Genomic DNA, 13,856 nt, shown 5'->3' with positions numbered 1-13,856 from the left:
ATACACTTTGCGCCAGGTAGAGCACTAAAACACTGCGCCAGATAGAGCACGTATACACTTTGCGCCAGATAGAGCACGTATACACTTTGCGCCAGGTAGAGCACGTATACACTTTGCGCCAGGTAGAGCACGTATACACTTTGCGCCAGGTAGAGCACGTATACACTTTGCGTCAGGTAGAGCACGTATACACTTTGCGCCAGATGGAGCACGTATACACTTTGCGCCAGGTAGAGCACGTATACACTTTGCACCAGGTAGAGCACTAAAACACTGCGCCAGATAGAGCACGTATACACTTTGCACCAGGTAGAGCACGTATACACTTTGCGCCAGGTAGAGCACGTATACACTTTGCACCAGGTAGAGCACGTATACACTTTGCACCAGGTAGAGCACGTATACACTTTGCGCCAGGTAGAGCACGTATACACTTTGCGCCAGGTAGAGCACGTATACACTTTGCGCCAGGTAGAGCACGTATACACTTTGCACCAGGTAGAGCACGTATACACTTTGCACCAGGTAGAGCACGTATACACTTTGCGCCAGGTAGAGCACGTATACACTTTGCACCAGGTAGAGCACGTATACACTTTGCACCAGGTAGAGCACTAAAACACTGCGCCAGGTAGAGCACGTATACACTTTGCGCCAGGTAGAGCACGTATACACTTTGCACCAGGTAGAGCACATATACACTTTGCGCCAGGTAGAGCACGTTATACACTTTGCACCAGGTAGAGCACGTATACACTTTGCGCCAGGTAGAGCACGTATACACTTTGCGCCAGGTAGAGCACGTATACACTTTGCGCCAGGTAGAGCACGTATACACTTTGCACCAGGTAGAGCACGTATACACTTTGCGCCAGGTAGAGCACTAAAACACTGCGCCAGGTAGAGCACGTATACACTTTGCGCCAGGTAGAGCACGTATACACTTTGCACCAGGTAGAGCACGTATACACTTTGCGCCAGGTAGAGCACGTATACACTTTGCGCCAGGTAGAGCACGTATACAGTTTGCACCAGGTAGAGCACTAAAACACTGCGCCAGGTAGAGCACGTATACACTTTGCGCCAGGTAGAGCACGTATACACTTTGCACCAGGTAGAGCACTAAAACACTGCACCAGATAGATCACGTATACACTTTGCACCAGGTAGAGCACTAAAACACTGCGCCAGGTAGAGCACGTATACACTTTGCACCAGATAGAGCACGTATACACTTTGCGCCAGGTAGAGCACTAAAACACTGCGCCAGATAGAGCACGTATACACTTTGCGCCAGGTAGAGCACGTATACACTTTGCGCCAGGTAGAGCACGTATACAGTTTGCACCAGGTAGAGCACTAAAACACTGCGCCAGGTAGAGCACGTATACACTTTGCGCCAGATGGAGCACGTATACACTTTGCACCAGGTAGAGCACGTATACACTTTGCGCCAGGTAGAGCACGTATACACTTTGCGCCAGGTAGAGCACTAAAACACTGCGCCAGATAGAGCACGTATACACTTTGCGCCAGATAGAGCACGTATACACTTTGCGCCAGGTAGAGCACGTATACACTTTGCGCCAGGTAGAGCACGTATACACTTTGCGCCAGGTAGAGCACGTATACACTTTGCGCCAGGTAGAGCACGTATACACTTTGCGCCAGATGGAGCACGTATACACTTTGCGCCAGGTAGAGCACGTATACACTTTGCACCAGGTAGAGCACTAAAACACTGCGCCAGATAGAGCACGTATACACTTTGCACCAGGTAGAGCACGTATACACTTTGCGCCAGGTAGAGCACGTATACACTTTGCGCCAGGTAGAGCACGTATACACTTTGCGCCAGGTAGAGCACGTATACACTTTGCGCCAGGTAGAGCACGTATACACTTTGCGCCAGGTAGAGCACGTATACACTTTGCACCAGGTAGAGCACGTATACACTTTGCGCCAGGTAGAGCACTAAAACACTGCGCCAGGTAGAGCACGTATACACTTTGCGCCAGGTAGAGCACGTATACACTTTGCACCAGGTAGAGCACATATACACTTTGCACCAGGTAGAGCACGTATACACTTTGCACCAGGTAGAGCACGTATACACTTTGCGCCAGGTAGAGCACGTATACAGTTTGCACCAGGTAGAGCACTAAAACACTGCGCCAGGTAGAGCACGTATACACTTTGCGCCAGATGGAGCACGTATACACTTTGCACCAGGTAGAGCACGTATACACTTTGCGCCAGGTAGAGCACGTATACACTTTGCGCCAGGTAGAGCACTAAAACACTGCGCCAGATAGAGCACGTATACACTTTGCGCCAGATAGAGCACGTATACACTTTGCGCCAGGTAGAGCACGTATACACTTTGCGCCAGGTAGAGCACGTATACAGTTTGCACCAGGTAGAGCACTAAAACACTGCGCCAGGTAGAGCACGTATACACTTTGCGCCAGATGGAGCACGTATACACTTTGCACCAGGTAGAGCACGTATACACTTTGCGCCAGGTAGAGCACGTATACACTTTGCGCCAGGTAGAGCACTAAAACACTGCGCCAGATAGAGCACGTATACACTTTGCGCCAGATAGAGCACGTATACACTTTGCGCCAGGTAGAGCACGTATACACTTTGCGCCAGGTAGAGCACGTATACACTTTGCGCCAGGTAGAGCACGTATACACTTTGCGCCAGATGGAGCACGTATACACTTTGCGCCAGGTAGAGCACGTATACACTTTGCACCAGGTAGAGCACTAAAACACTGCGCCAGATAGAGCACGTATACACTTTGCACCAGGTAGAGCACGTATACACTTTGCGCCAGGTAGAGCACGTATACACTTTGCACCAGGTAGAGCACGTATACACTTTGCGCCAGGTAGAGCACGTATACACTTTGCGCCAGGTAGAGCACGTATACACTTTGCGCCAGGTAGAGCACGTATACACTTTGCACCAGGTAGAGCACGTATACACTTTGCGCCAGGTAGAGCACGTATACACTTTGCACCAGGTAGAGCACGTATACACTTTGCACCAGGTAGAGCACTAAAACACTGCGCCAGGTAGAGCACGTATACACTTTGCGCCAGGTAGAGCACGTATACACTTTGCACCAGGTAGAGCACATATACACTTTGCGCCAGGTACAGCACGTTATACACTTTGCACCAGGTAGAGCACGTATACACTTTGCGCCAGGTAGAGCACGTATACACTTTGCGCCAGGTAGAGCACGTATACACTTTGCGCCAGGTAGAGCACGTATACACTTTGCACCAGGTAGAGCACGTATACACTTTGCGCCAGGTAGAGCACTAAAACACTGCGCCAGGTAGAGCACGTATACACTTTGCGCCAGGTAGAGCACGTATACACTTTGCACCAGGTAGAGCACATATACACTTTGCGCCAGGTAGAGCACGTTATACACTTTGCACCAGGTAGAGCACGTATACACTTTGCGCCAGGTAGAGCACGTATACACTTTGCGCCAGGTAGAGCACGTATACACTTTGCGCCAGGTAGAGCACGTATACACTTTGCACCAGGTAGAGCACGTATACACTTTGCGCCAGGTAGAGCACTAAAACACTGCGCCAGGTAGAGCACGTATACACTTTGCGCCAGGTAGAGCACGTATACACTTTGCACCAGGTAGAGCACATATACACTTTGCGCCAGGTAGAGCACGTTATACACTTTGCACCAGGTAGAGCACGTATACACTTTGCACCAGGTAGAGCACATATACACTTTGCGCCAGGTAGAGCACGTATACAGTTTGCGCCAGGTAGAGCACGTATACACTTTGCACCAGATAGAGCACGTATACACTTTGCGCCAGGTAGAGCACGTATACACTTTGCACCAGATAGAGCACGTATACACTTTGCGCCAGGTAGAGCACGTATACACTTTGCGCCAGGTAGAGCACTAAAACACTGCGCCAGATAGAGCACGTATACACTTTGCGCCAGATGGAGCACGTATACACTTTGCACCAGGTAGAGCACGTATACACTTTGCGCCAGGTAGAGCACGTATACACTTTGCGCCAGGTAGAGCACTAAAACACTGCGCCAGATAGAGCACGTATACACTTTGCGCCAGATAGAGCACGTATACACTTTGCGTCAGGTAGAGCACGTATACACTTTGCGCCAGGTAGAGCACGTATACAGTTTGCACCAGGTAGAGCACTAAAACACTGCGCCAGATAGAGCACGTATACACTTTGCGCCAGATAGAGCACGTATACACTTTGCGCCAGGTAGAGCACGTATACACTTTGCGCCAGGTAGAGCACGTATACACTTTGCGCCAGGTAGAGCACGTATACACTTTGCGACAGGTAGAGCACGTATACACTTTGCGCCAGATGGAGCACGTATACACTTTGCGCCAGGTAGAGCACGTATACACTTTGCACCAGGTAGAGCACTAAAACACTGCGCCAGGTAGAGCACTAAAACACTGCGCCAGATAGAGCACGTATACACTTTGTGCCAGATGGAGCACGTATACACTTTGCGCCAGGTAGAGCACGTATACACTTTGCGCCAGATGGAGCACGTATACACTTTGCGCCAGGTAGAGCACGTATACACTTTGCGCCAGGTAGAGCACGTATACACTTTGCGCCAGATGGAGCACGTATACACTTTGCACCAGGTAGAGCACGTATACACTTTGCGCCAGGTAGAGCACGTATACACTTTGCGCCAGGTAGAGCACTAAAACACTGCGCCAGGTAGAGCACGTATACACTTTGCACCAGATAGAGCACGTATACACTTTGCGCCAGGTAGAGCACTAAAACACTGCGCCAGATAGAGCACGTATACACTTTGCGCCAGGTAGAGCACGTATACACTTTGCGCCAGGTAGAGCACGTATACACTTTGCGCCAGGTAGAGCACTAAAACACTGCGCCAGGTAGAGCACGTATACACTTTGCGCCAAGTAGAGCACGTATACACTTTGCACCAGGTAGAGCACATATACACTTTGCGCCAGGTAGAGCACGTTATACACTTTGCGCCAGGTAGAGCACGTATACACTTTGCGCCAGGTAGAGCACGTATACACTTTGCGCCAGGTAGAGCACGTATACACTTTGCGCCAGATGGAGCACGTATACACTTTGCACCAGGTAGAGCACGTATACACTTTGCGCCAGGTAGAGCACGTATACACTTTGCGCCAGGTAGAGCACTAAAACACTGCGCCAGGTAGAGCACGTATACACTTTGCACCAGATAGAGCACGTATACACTTTGCGCCAGGTAGAGCACTAAAACACTGCGCCAGATAGAGCACGTATACACTTTGCGCCAGATGGAGCACGTATACACTTTGCACCAGGTAGAGCACGTATACACTTTGCGCCAGGTAGAGCACGTATACACTTTGCGCCAGGTAGAGCACGTATACACTTTGCACCAGGTAGAGCACGTATACACTTTGCGCCAGGTAGAGCACTAAAACACTGCGCCAGGTAGAGCACGTATACACTTTGCGCCAGGTAGAGCACGTATACACTTTGCACCAGGTAGAGCACGTATACACTTTGCGCCAGGTAGAGCACGTATACACTTTGCGCCAGGTAGAGCACGTATACACTTTGCGCCAGGTAGAGCACGTATACACTTTGCACCAGGTAGAGCACGTATACACTTTGCACCAGGTAGAGCACGTATACACTTTGCGCCAGGTAGAGCACGTATACACTTTGCGCCAGGTAGAGCACGTATACACTTTGCGCCAGGTAGAGCACGTATACACTTTGCACCAGATAGATCACGTATACACTTTGCGCCAGGTAGAGCACGTATACACTTTGCGCCAGGTAGAGCACTAAAACACTGCGCCAGATAGAGCACGTATACACTTTGCGCCAGGTAGAGCACGTATACACTTTGCGCCAGGTAGAGCACTAAAACACTGCGCCAGGTAGAGCACGTATACACTTTGCGCCAGGTAGAGCACGTATACACTTTGCGCCAGGTAGAGCACTAAAACACTGCGCCAGATAGAGCACGTATACACTTTGCGCCAGATGGAGCACGTATACACTTTGCACCAGGTAGAGCACGTATACACTTTGCACCAGGTAGAGCACGTATACACTTTGCGCCAGGTAGAGCACGTATACACTTTGCACCAGGTAGAGCACGTATACACTTTGCGCCAGGTAGAGCACGTATACACTTTGCGCCAGGTAGAGCACGTATACACTTTGCGCCAGGTAGAGCACGTATACACTTTGCACCAGATAGAGCACGTATACACTTTGCGCCAGGTAGAGCACGTATACAGTTTGCACCAGGTAGAGCACTAAAACACTGCGCCAGGTAGAGCACTAAAACACTGCGCCAGGTAGAACACGTATACACTTTGCACCAGATAGAGCACGTATACACTTTGCGCCAGGTAGAGCACGTATACACTTTGCGCCAGGTAGAGCACTAAAACACTGCGCCAGATAGAGCACGTATACACTTTGCGCCAGATGGAGCACGTATACACTTTGCACCAGGTAGAGCACGTATACACTTTGCACCAGATAGAGCACGTATACACTTTGCGCCAGGTAGAGCACGTATACACTTTGCGCCAGGTAGAGCACGTATACACTTTGCGCCAGGTAGAGCACTAAAACACTGCGCCAGATAGAGCACGTATACACTTTGCGCCAGGTAGAGCACGTATACACTTTGCGCCAGGTAGAGCACGTATACACTTTGCGCCAGGTAGAGCACGTATACAGTTTGCACCAGGTAGAGCACTAAAACACTGCGCCAGGTAGAGCACGTATACACTTTGCGCCAGATGGAGCACGTATACACTTTGCACCAGGTAGAGCACGTATACACTTTGCGCCAGGTAGAGCACTAAAACACTGCGCCAGATAGAGCACGTATACACTTTGCGCCAGATAGAGCACGTATACACTTTGCGCCAGGTAGAGCACGTATACACTTTGCGCCAGGGAGAGCACGTATACACTTTGCGCCAGGTAGAGCACGTATACACTTTGCGCCAGGTAGAGCACGTATACACTTTGCGCCAGATGGAGCACGTATACACTTTGCGCCAGGTAGAGCACGTATACACTTTGCACCAGGTAGAGCACGTATACACTTTGCGCCAGGTAGAGCACGTATACACTTTGCACCAGGTAGAGCACTAAAACACTGCGCCAGATAGAGCACGTATACACTTTGCACCAGGTAGAGCACTAAAACACTGCGCCAGGTAGAGCACGTATACACTTTGCACCAGATAGAGCACGTATACACTTTGCGCCAGGTAGAGCACGTATACACTTTGCACCAGGTAGAGCATGTATACACTTTGCGCCAGGTAGAGCACTAAAACACTGCGCCAGATAGAGCACGTATACACTTTGCGCCAGGTAGAGCACTAAAACACTGCACCAGATAGAGCACGTATACACTTTGCGCCAGGTAGAGCACGTATACACTTTGCACCAGGTAGAGCACGTATACACTTTGCGCCAGGTAGAGCACGTATACACTTTGCACCAGGTAGAGCACGTATACACTTTGCGCCAGGTAGAGCACTAAAACACTGCGCCAGATAGAGCACGTATACACTTTGCGCCAGGTAGAGCATTAAAACACTGCGCCAGATAGAGCACGTATACACTTTGCGCCAGGTAGAGCACGTATACACTTTGCACCAGGTAGAGCACGTATACACTTTGCGCCAGGTAGAGCACGTATACACTTTGCACCAGGTAGAGCACGTATACACTTTGCGCCAGGTAGAGCACTAAAACACTGCGCCAGATAGAGCACGTATACACTTTGCACCAGGTAGAGCACTAAAACACTGCGCCAGATAGAGCACGTATACACTTTGCGCCAGGTAGAGCACGTATACACTTTGCACCAGGTAGAGCACGTATACACTTTGCACCAGGTAGAGCACGTATACACTTTACGCCAGGTAGAGCACTAAAACACTGCGCCAGGTAGAGCACGTATACACTTTGCGCCAGGTAGAGCACGTATACACTTTGCACCAGGTAGAGCACTAAAACACTGCGCCAGGTAGAGCACGTATACACTTTACGCCAGGTAGAGCACGTATACACTTTGCACCAGGTAGAGCACGTATACACTTTACGCCAGGTAGAGCACTAAAACACTGCGCCAGGTAGAGCACGTATACACTTTGCGCCAGGTAGAGCACGTATACACTTTGCACCAGGTAGAGCACTAAAACACTGCGCCAGGTAGAGCACGTATACACTTTACGCCAGGTAGAGCACGTATACACTTTGCACCAGGTAGAGCACGTATACACTTTGCGCCAGGTAGAGCACGTATACACTTTGCACCAGGTAGAGCACTAAAACACTGCGCCAGGTAGAGCACGTATACACTGCGCCAGGTAGAGCACTAAAGCCAGTGACTCTCTCCTTTACTTATAACCACCACCCACCAACACCACCACCCCCCCCCTCCCCACCTGTGCATGGGGCCAAAGAAGCATACACAACACAGAAACTGACCGCGGCATCCCCCCCCCATTCCCCCGCTCTCCACCTCACGGAGCTGCAGCTAGGCAGAGGAGAGGAGCTGAAATAGGCCAGGCACCTCGTTTTGTGCTGTGCGCCAGGGAAAGTCCCGGAGCCAACGCACACATCGCCGCCGCGGCATCTACCCCCCTGCCCCCGCTTCCCCACCTCATGGAGCAGCAGCAGGAATTGGCCAGGTACCTCACTAGTCATATTTACTCACCTTTTCAGCGGTGTCTGGAGCTTCTCTGCTGACTCTTCCCTCTTCAGCCTCCGCGCAATGAGCTATGGGCGGCGGGGAGTGGCTAGAAGGAGACATCGCTATCGCTGGGGAAAATCGCTTGTGCACTCAAAATATGAGCGATTTTGACTAACTTTTGCAGCGACATAGCCAAAATTGACTTGCCTGCACAGTCTATTTTTCCCAGCGATAGCGACCTAGCGGGGACGCGCATCGCTATCGCTGGCTGTATACACACGGAGCGATATGCACTTACTTTCTGAGCGATTTTGACTATATAGTCAAAATCGCTCAGTTATATCGCTCCGTGTGTATGCACCTTTAGACACACTGATCAGGATTCTATGGCTGGTGGGAAAGGTGATATTTACTAGTCTCTCAGTGTTACATGTGTTATATGTACAGTATTGTATTTTTTCCTAGGCACTCAAGCTGTGAAGTAACAGAGGCTTTAGTCGTACCTCCTGTATTCTCCCTGATTCTTTGATAATGGACACAGACAGACATCAGAAGATGGAGAGGATAATAAATCTCTCCCTAGAGATCATCTACCTGCTTACTGGGGAGGTGAGGGGATCTGAAAGTGTCACAGTGACGTGACTTTAATCTATAGTAATAATACAGGGACATGATTGGGTAGGTGAGGGGATCTGAGAGCGTCAAAGTGACATCACTTATATCTATAGTATTAGTAATAATACAGGGACATGACTGGGGAGGTGAGGGGATCTGGGAGTTTCACAGTCACTTCACTTAAACCTATATTAATAATACAGGGACATGACTGGGGAGGTGCGGGAATCTGGGAGTGTCATAGTGACATAACTTATATCTATAGTAATATTACAGGGACATGACTGGGGAGGTGAGGGGATCCGGGAGCTTCAAAGTGACATCACTTATATCTATCGTAATAATACAGGGACATTATATATATATGTCAGAGCGCTATGAAGAGAGGGGGGGGGGAGAGGGGGAGGGGAAGATACCAGTATGTTTACAGCTCTTTTAAGAGTTAATGAGGTGAGTGTCCGGAATTTTTATTTAAACAGTATGTTTGGATTCCATATATATGAGCCTTCCGGGGTGTCCTCAGCAGGTAGTTATATGCTAGCTTTCCCTGTCTCTACCTTGCTGTAGTGATGACTTCTGGCTCCCGTGGCTGGTTTCCAAGCTCCTGCTTCACTGTATGTATGTCCGAATCGCGGGTGCGGAGCACTTTCGGTTGCGTCAATGTCGTACTTCCGGTCACATGGTCCAACGCGTTTCATGCCTCAGCACTTAATCATGGATGGAGTGTGCAGCATGGGGCACTCTATTTATTGAATGGCAATTGAAAAATCTTTATTTGTTAAACATTTAAAAACAGAAGTCCTTTGTTTCCAAACAGGAAGTGATGTCATTATTTGGTGGCAACCTCATGCTTTTTGTTTTACTGGTATCAATATGGGGAATTAGTGTATAAAGTGGATTATGTGATGTTAATATATGAATAAAATTATTTAAAAAAATATTTTAAAAGGATATCTTTACATTTATAAAATGTATATCTTTACATTTGTAAGACTACAGGTATTTAATTTATTCTAAAAAGGTTTTTAAATTTATGTCTATATTGAGTCCGTTTGGTTGCAGAGTTTTTAGATGGTATATCCATTTTGTCTCATTTCTTAGTAGTTCAGCTGTACTGTTTCCGCCTCTCCAATTTTTTGGGACTTTTTGTATGCCCATAAATAAAAGGTTAGAGGCATCTTTATTATGATATTCTAGATAGTGTTGAGACACACTGTGAGTTGTTAATCCTTTTCTTATATTGTAAAGATGTTCGGAGATGCGAATGCTTAATTTTCTTTTCGTTTGGCCTACATATTGGTATCCACATGGGCATTCAATCAAATAAATCACTCCCTCAGTGCTGCAGGTTATTTGACTTTGAAGTTCGTATTCCTTATTCGTTTTATTTGATTTGAATTTTGTTATTGGTTTTGTTCCTTTCTTTTTCGTTGTTCTGCATGCGTTACATTGTAGGCAATGGAAATAGCCTTTTGTTCCAATTTTTGTTTTCTTTTCTTCAATTGGGACAAAGCTTCTTGTTAGGTCTTGTTTCAAGTTTTTTGCCCTTCTATAAATTATTTTCGGCTGTTTAAATAAAAATTCCGGACACTCACCTCATTAACTCTTAAAAGAGCTGTAAACATATTGGTATCTCCCCCCCCCCCCCCCCCTTCTCTTCATAGCGCTCTGACATATATATATAATTTTTATTACTATTTCATCAAAGTCGGAGCAGCTTACATATACAGGCACAGAACTGGGAATTTTTACACCCCCAATACAGGGACATGGCTGGGGAGGTGAGGGGATCTGGGAGCATCATAGTGACATCATTTTTATCTATCGTAATAATACAGGGACATGACTGGGGAGGTGAGGGGATCTGGGAGCATCATAGTGACATCATTTTTATCTATCGTAATAATACAGGGACATGACTGGGGAGGTGAGGGGATCTGGGCGCATCATAGTGACATCACTTATATCTATAGTAATACTACAGGGACATGGCTGGGGAGGTAAGGGGATCTGGGAGTGTCATAGTGACATCACTTATGTCTATAGATATGACTGGGGAGGTGAGGAGATCTGGGAGCTTCAAAGTGACATCACTTATATCTATAGTAATAATACAGGGACATGACTGGGGAGGTGAGGGGATCTGGGAGTGTCACAGTGACATCACTTATATCTATAGTAATAATACAGGGACATGACTGGGGAGGTGAGGGAATCCTACAGTGTTTGCAGTGATATCTGGTTTCCCCTAATACACAGGATTATGCAGTAGTGAAAAAGACAAGGGATTTTGAGACACACAGCAGCCGTCTCCGAGTGACAAGAGGACTGAGCAGGACCCAGAGCCCCATCCCGGTGTCTCCACCTCACTGTCTGATACATGAGAGACACAATGACCAGAAGATCCTGGAACTCACCAACAAGATCATTCAGCTGCTGACTGGAGAGGTGACTGCTGGGAATGGGGCATTATACAGTAACACTGGGGGACGTGTCTGGGCGATGACTGGAGAGGTGACTGCTGGGAATGGGGAATTATACAGTAACACCAGGGGACGTGTCTGGGTGATGACTGGAGAGGTGACTTCTGGGAATGGGACATTATACATTAACACCAGGGGATGTGTCTGGGTGATGACTGGAGAGGTGACTGCTGGGAATGGGACATTATACAGTAACACCAGGGGATGTGTCTGGGTGATGACTGGAGAGGTGACTGCTGGGAATGGGACATTATACATTAACACCAGGGGATGTGTCTGGGTGATGACTGGAGAGGTGACTGCTGGGAATGGGACATTATACAGTAACACCAGGGGACGTGTCTGGGTGATGACTGTATCATTGTGTGTGTCCGGTTCCTATAAGGTGTCAGGGTGTCACTGTCTATGTCTCCATGCAGGAGGGGGAGTATATAGAGGAACACAGGGGTCTGTATAAGGACGTGATGATGGAGAATCACCGGCCCCTCACATCACTGGGTAAGAGGAGACTGTCATGTATTGTACAGGGGAGAGCAGGTATGGGGCCCCCTATATACACACATCACCTGATAATCACATACATACACTGTACTCAGTCACTGTGTGTCTCCTACAGATGGGCCCAGTAACAGAGATACCCCAGAGAGATGTCCCCGTCCTCTGTATTCCCAGGATTGTACAGAGGAGAATCACAGGACCCCACAGGAAGATCAGGTAGGTGGGATTTAGGGTCTCACCAGGGACGGCAACAGAAATCTACGGGCCCGGTGCAGTGATTTCTCTGGGGCCCCCTCAGATTATATGTGTGTATATATATATATATATATATATATATATTTCTCCGACAGGGTCCACAGGTTATCCACAGGATAACAATGGGATATAATGGAGCGACAGCGGATTGGCACCAAATGATCACAAGCTTTCTGTCCTCCTAGGACGCAATGGGCCCTTCCATATATCCCCGCCCCCCTGGCTCAGGCAAATAAGTTTTTTGTTTGGTGTTGCAGGAGCCGGACCATGGTCACAGGCCTGCTGTTGTTTGGCAGCCCTAAGCTTTATTAATTTATTTTTATAGTCTTACTATGTTTTCTGAGTGATCTTTCCTAACAGCGTCTTACACACATATTGGAAAGAGTCGCTCCAACAACTCTCCGCCGGGTCACAACAACGCTTACCCACAGTACAAGTGCTGTCTCGACGGGCGTCTGTGTCGGATATACTAGCAGGTCCAGCAGACGTTACCAGGCTGTGGCCGGAGCACGGGGAGAAGGTAAGGCATCGGTTCCACTTAGAAGGGGAATACGGACACAGCCGCACTGTATTGGGAGGAGACTACCAAACAGTTGCTGGCGCGCCGCCACCACGGGTGCTCCAGCGCTAGGCCTTAGGGATCATAAGGCACCAGGAATAGCATGAGGCTGCGATCCCTAGGGTTGATGTCAGCGGTGGGGAGTCAGATGCTCTTCTGGTCGCCCCTCCCCCAGTTTCCGTCGGTCTTTCGCCATGAACTGATTGCCTCACTTCCGTCTCAGACGCTACCACGAGGGGTCTCGGTCGCAGCATAGGCCGCTGCGTCTGTGTACACTAAGCGCTACCGCGAGGAAAGATGACCGGTGCGTCTGCTTGCACAGTGCGTCTGTGTTCACTAAAAATTCCCGGAGCGGCAGTGTACACTGGTAGTGTCTGGATCCACTCAGCTTTCACTAACATATTGATCGATCCTGGAAGTGGGGTGAGTCTCCCTGTATCCCACTCTACTGAGTACGGGTTATACAGCACTGAATTTCTATCTTGTTTTTGTCAGTATGAATAGTTAACTTTAGTGCCTATTGCATATGAGTCTGTGTACATTACTGTGGTTTTCTTCGCAATGCGTCTGAATACGTTAAAGATCTGTATAGAACAGAAATTCCGTAAAATGCACTCCTACATACTTTGAAATGTGTTGGTAGTTTATAATATGCTCATGTGACTAATATATAAC

At 48.4% G+C, this 13,856-nt stretch overlaps 1 protein-coding gene across 2 annotated transcripts in view; it reads left to right on the top strand.

Annotated features, from left to right (window-relative positions):
• LOC135054499 (zinc finger protein 585A-like) overlaps positions 1-13,856 on the top strand; it is a 108,111-nt gene that overhangs the window by 34,344 nt on the left and 59,911 nt on the right. For both annotated transcript variants that reach the window (XM_063957618.1, XM_063957617.1), the window contains exons 2-5: positions 9,237-9,380; positions 11,646-11,834; positions 12,289-12,367; positions 12,486-12,583. In XM_063957618.1, coding sequence (XP_063813688.1) covers positions 9,303-9,380; positions 11,646-11,834; positions 12,289-12,367; positions 12,486-12,583 — 444 coding nt within the window. In that variant the 5' untranslated portion in view covers positions 9,237-9,302. The remainder of the gene's footprint in view (positions 1-9,236; positions 9,381-11,645; positions 11,835-12,288; positions 12,368-12,485; positions 12,584-13,856) is intronic.

This window comes from Pseudophryne corroboree, chromosome 3, assembly GCF_028390025.1.
Source record: "Pseudophryne corroboree isolate aPseCor3 chromosome 3, aPseCor3.hap2, whole genome shotgun sequence".
Taxonomy (NCBI): Eukaryota; Metazoa; Chordata; class Amphibia; order Anura; family Myobatrachidae; genus Pseudophryne; species Pseudophryne corroboree.
Note: the sequence above shows the minus strand (reverse complement) of the source record. Positions and strands in the feature narration are given on the sequence as shown.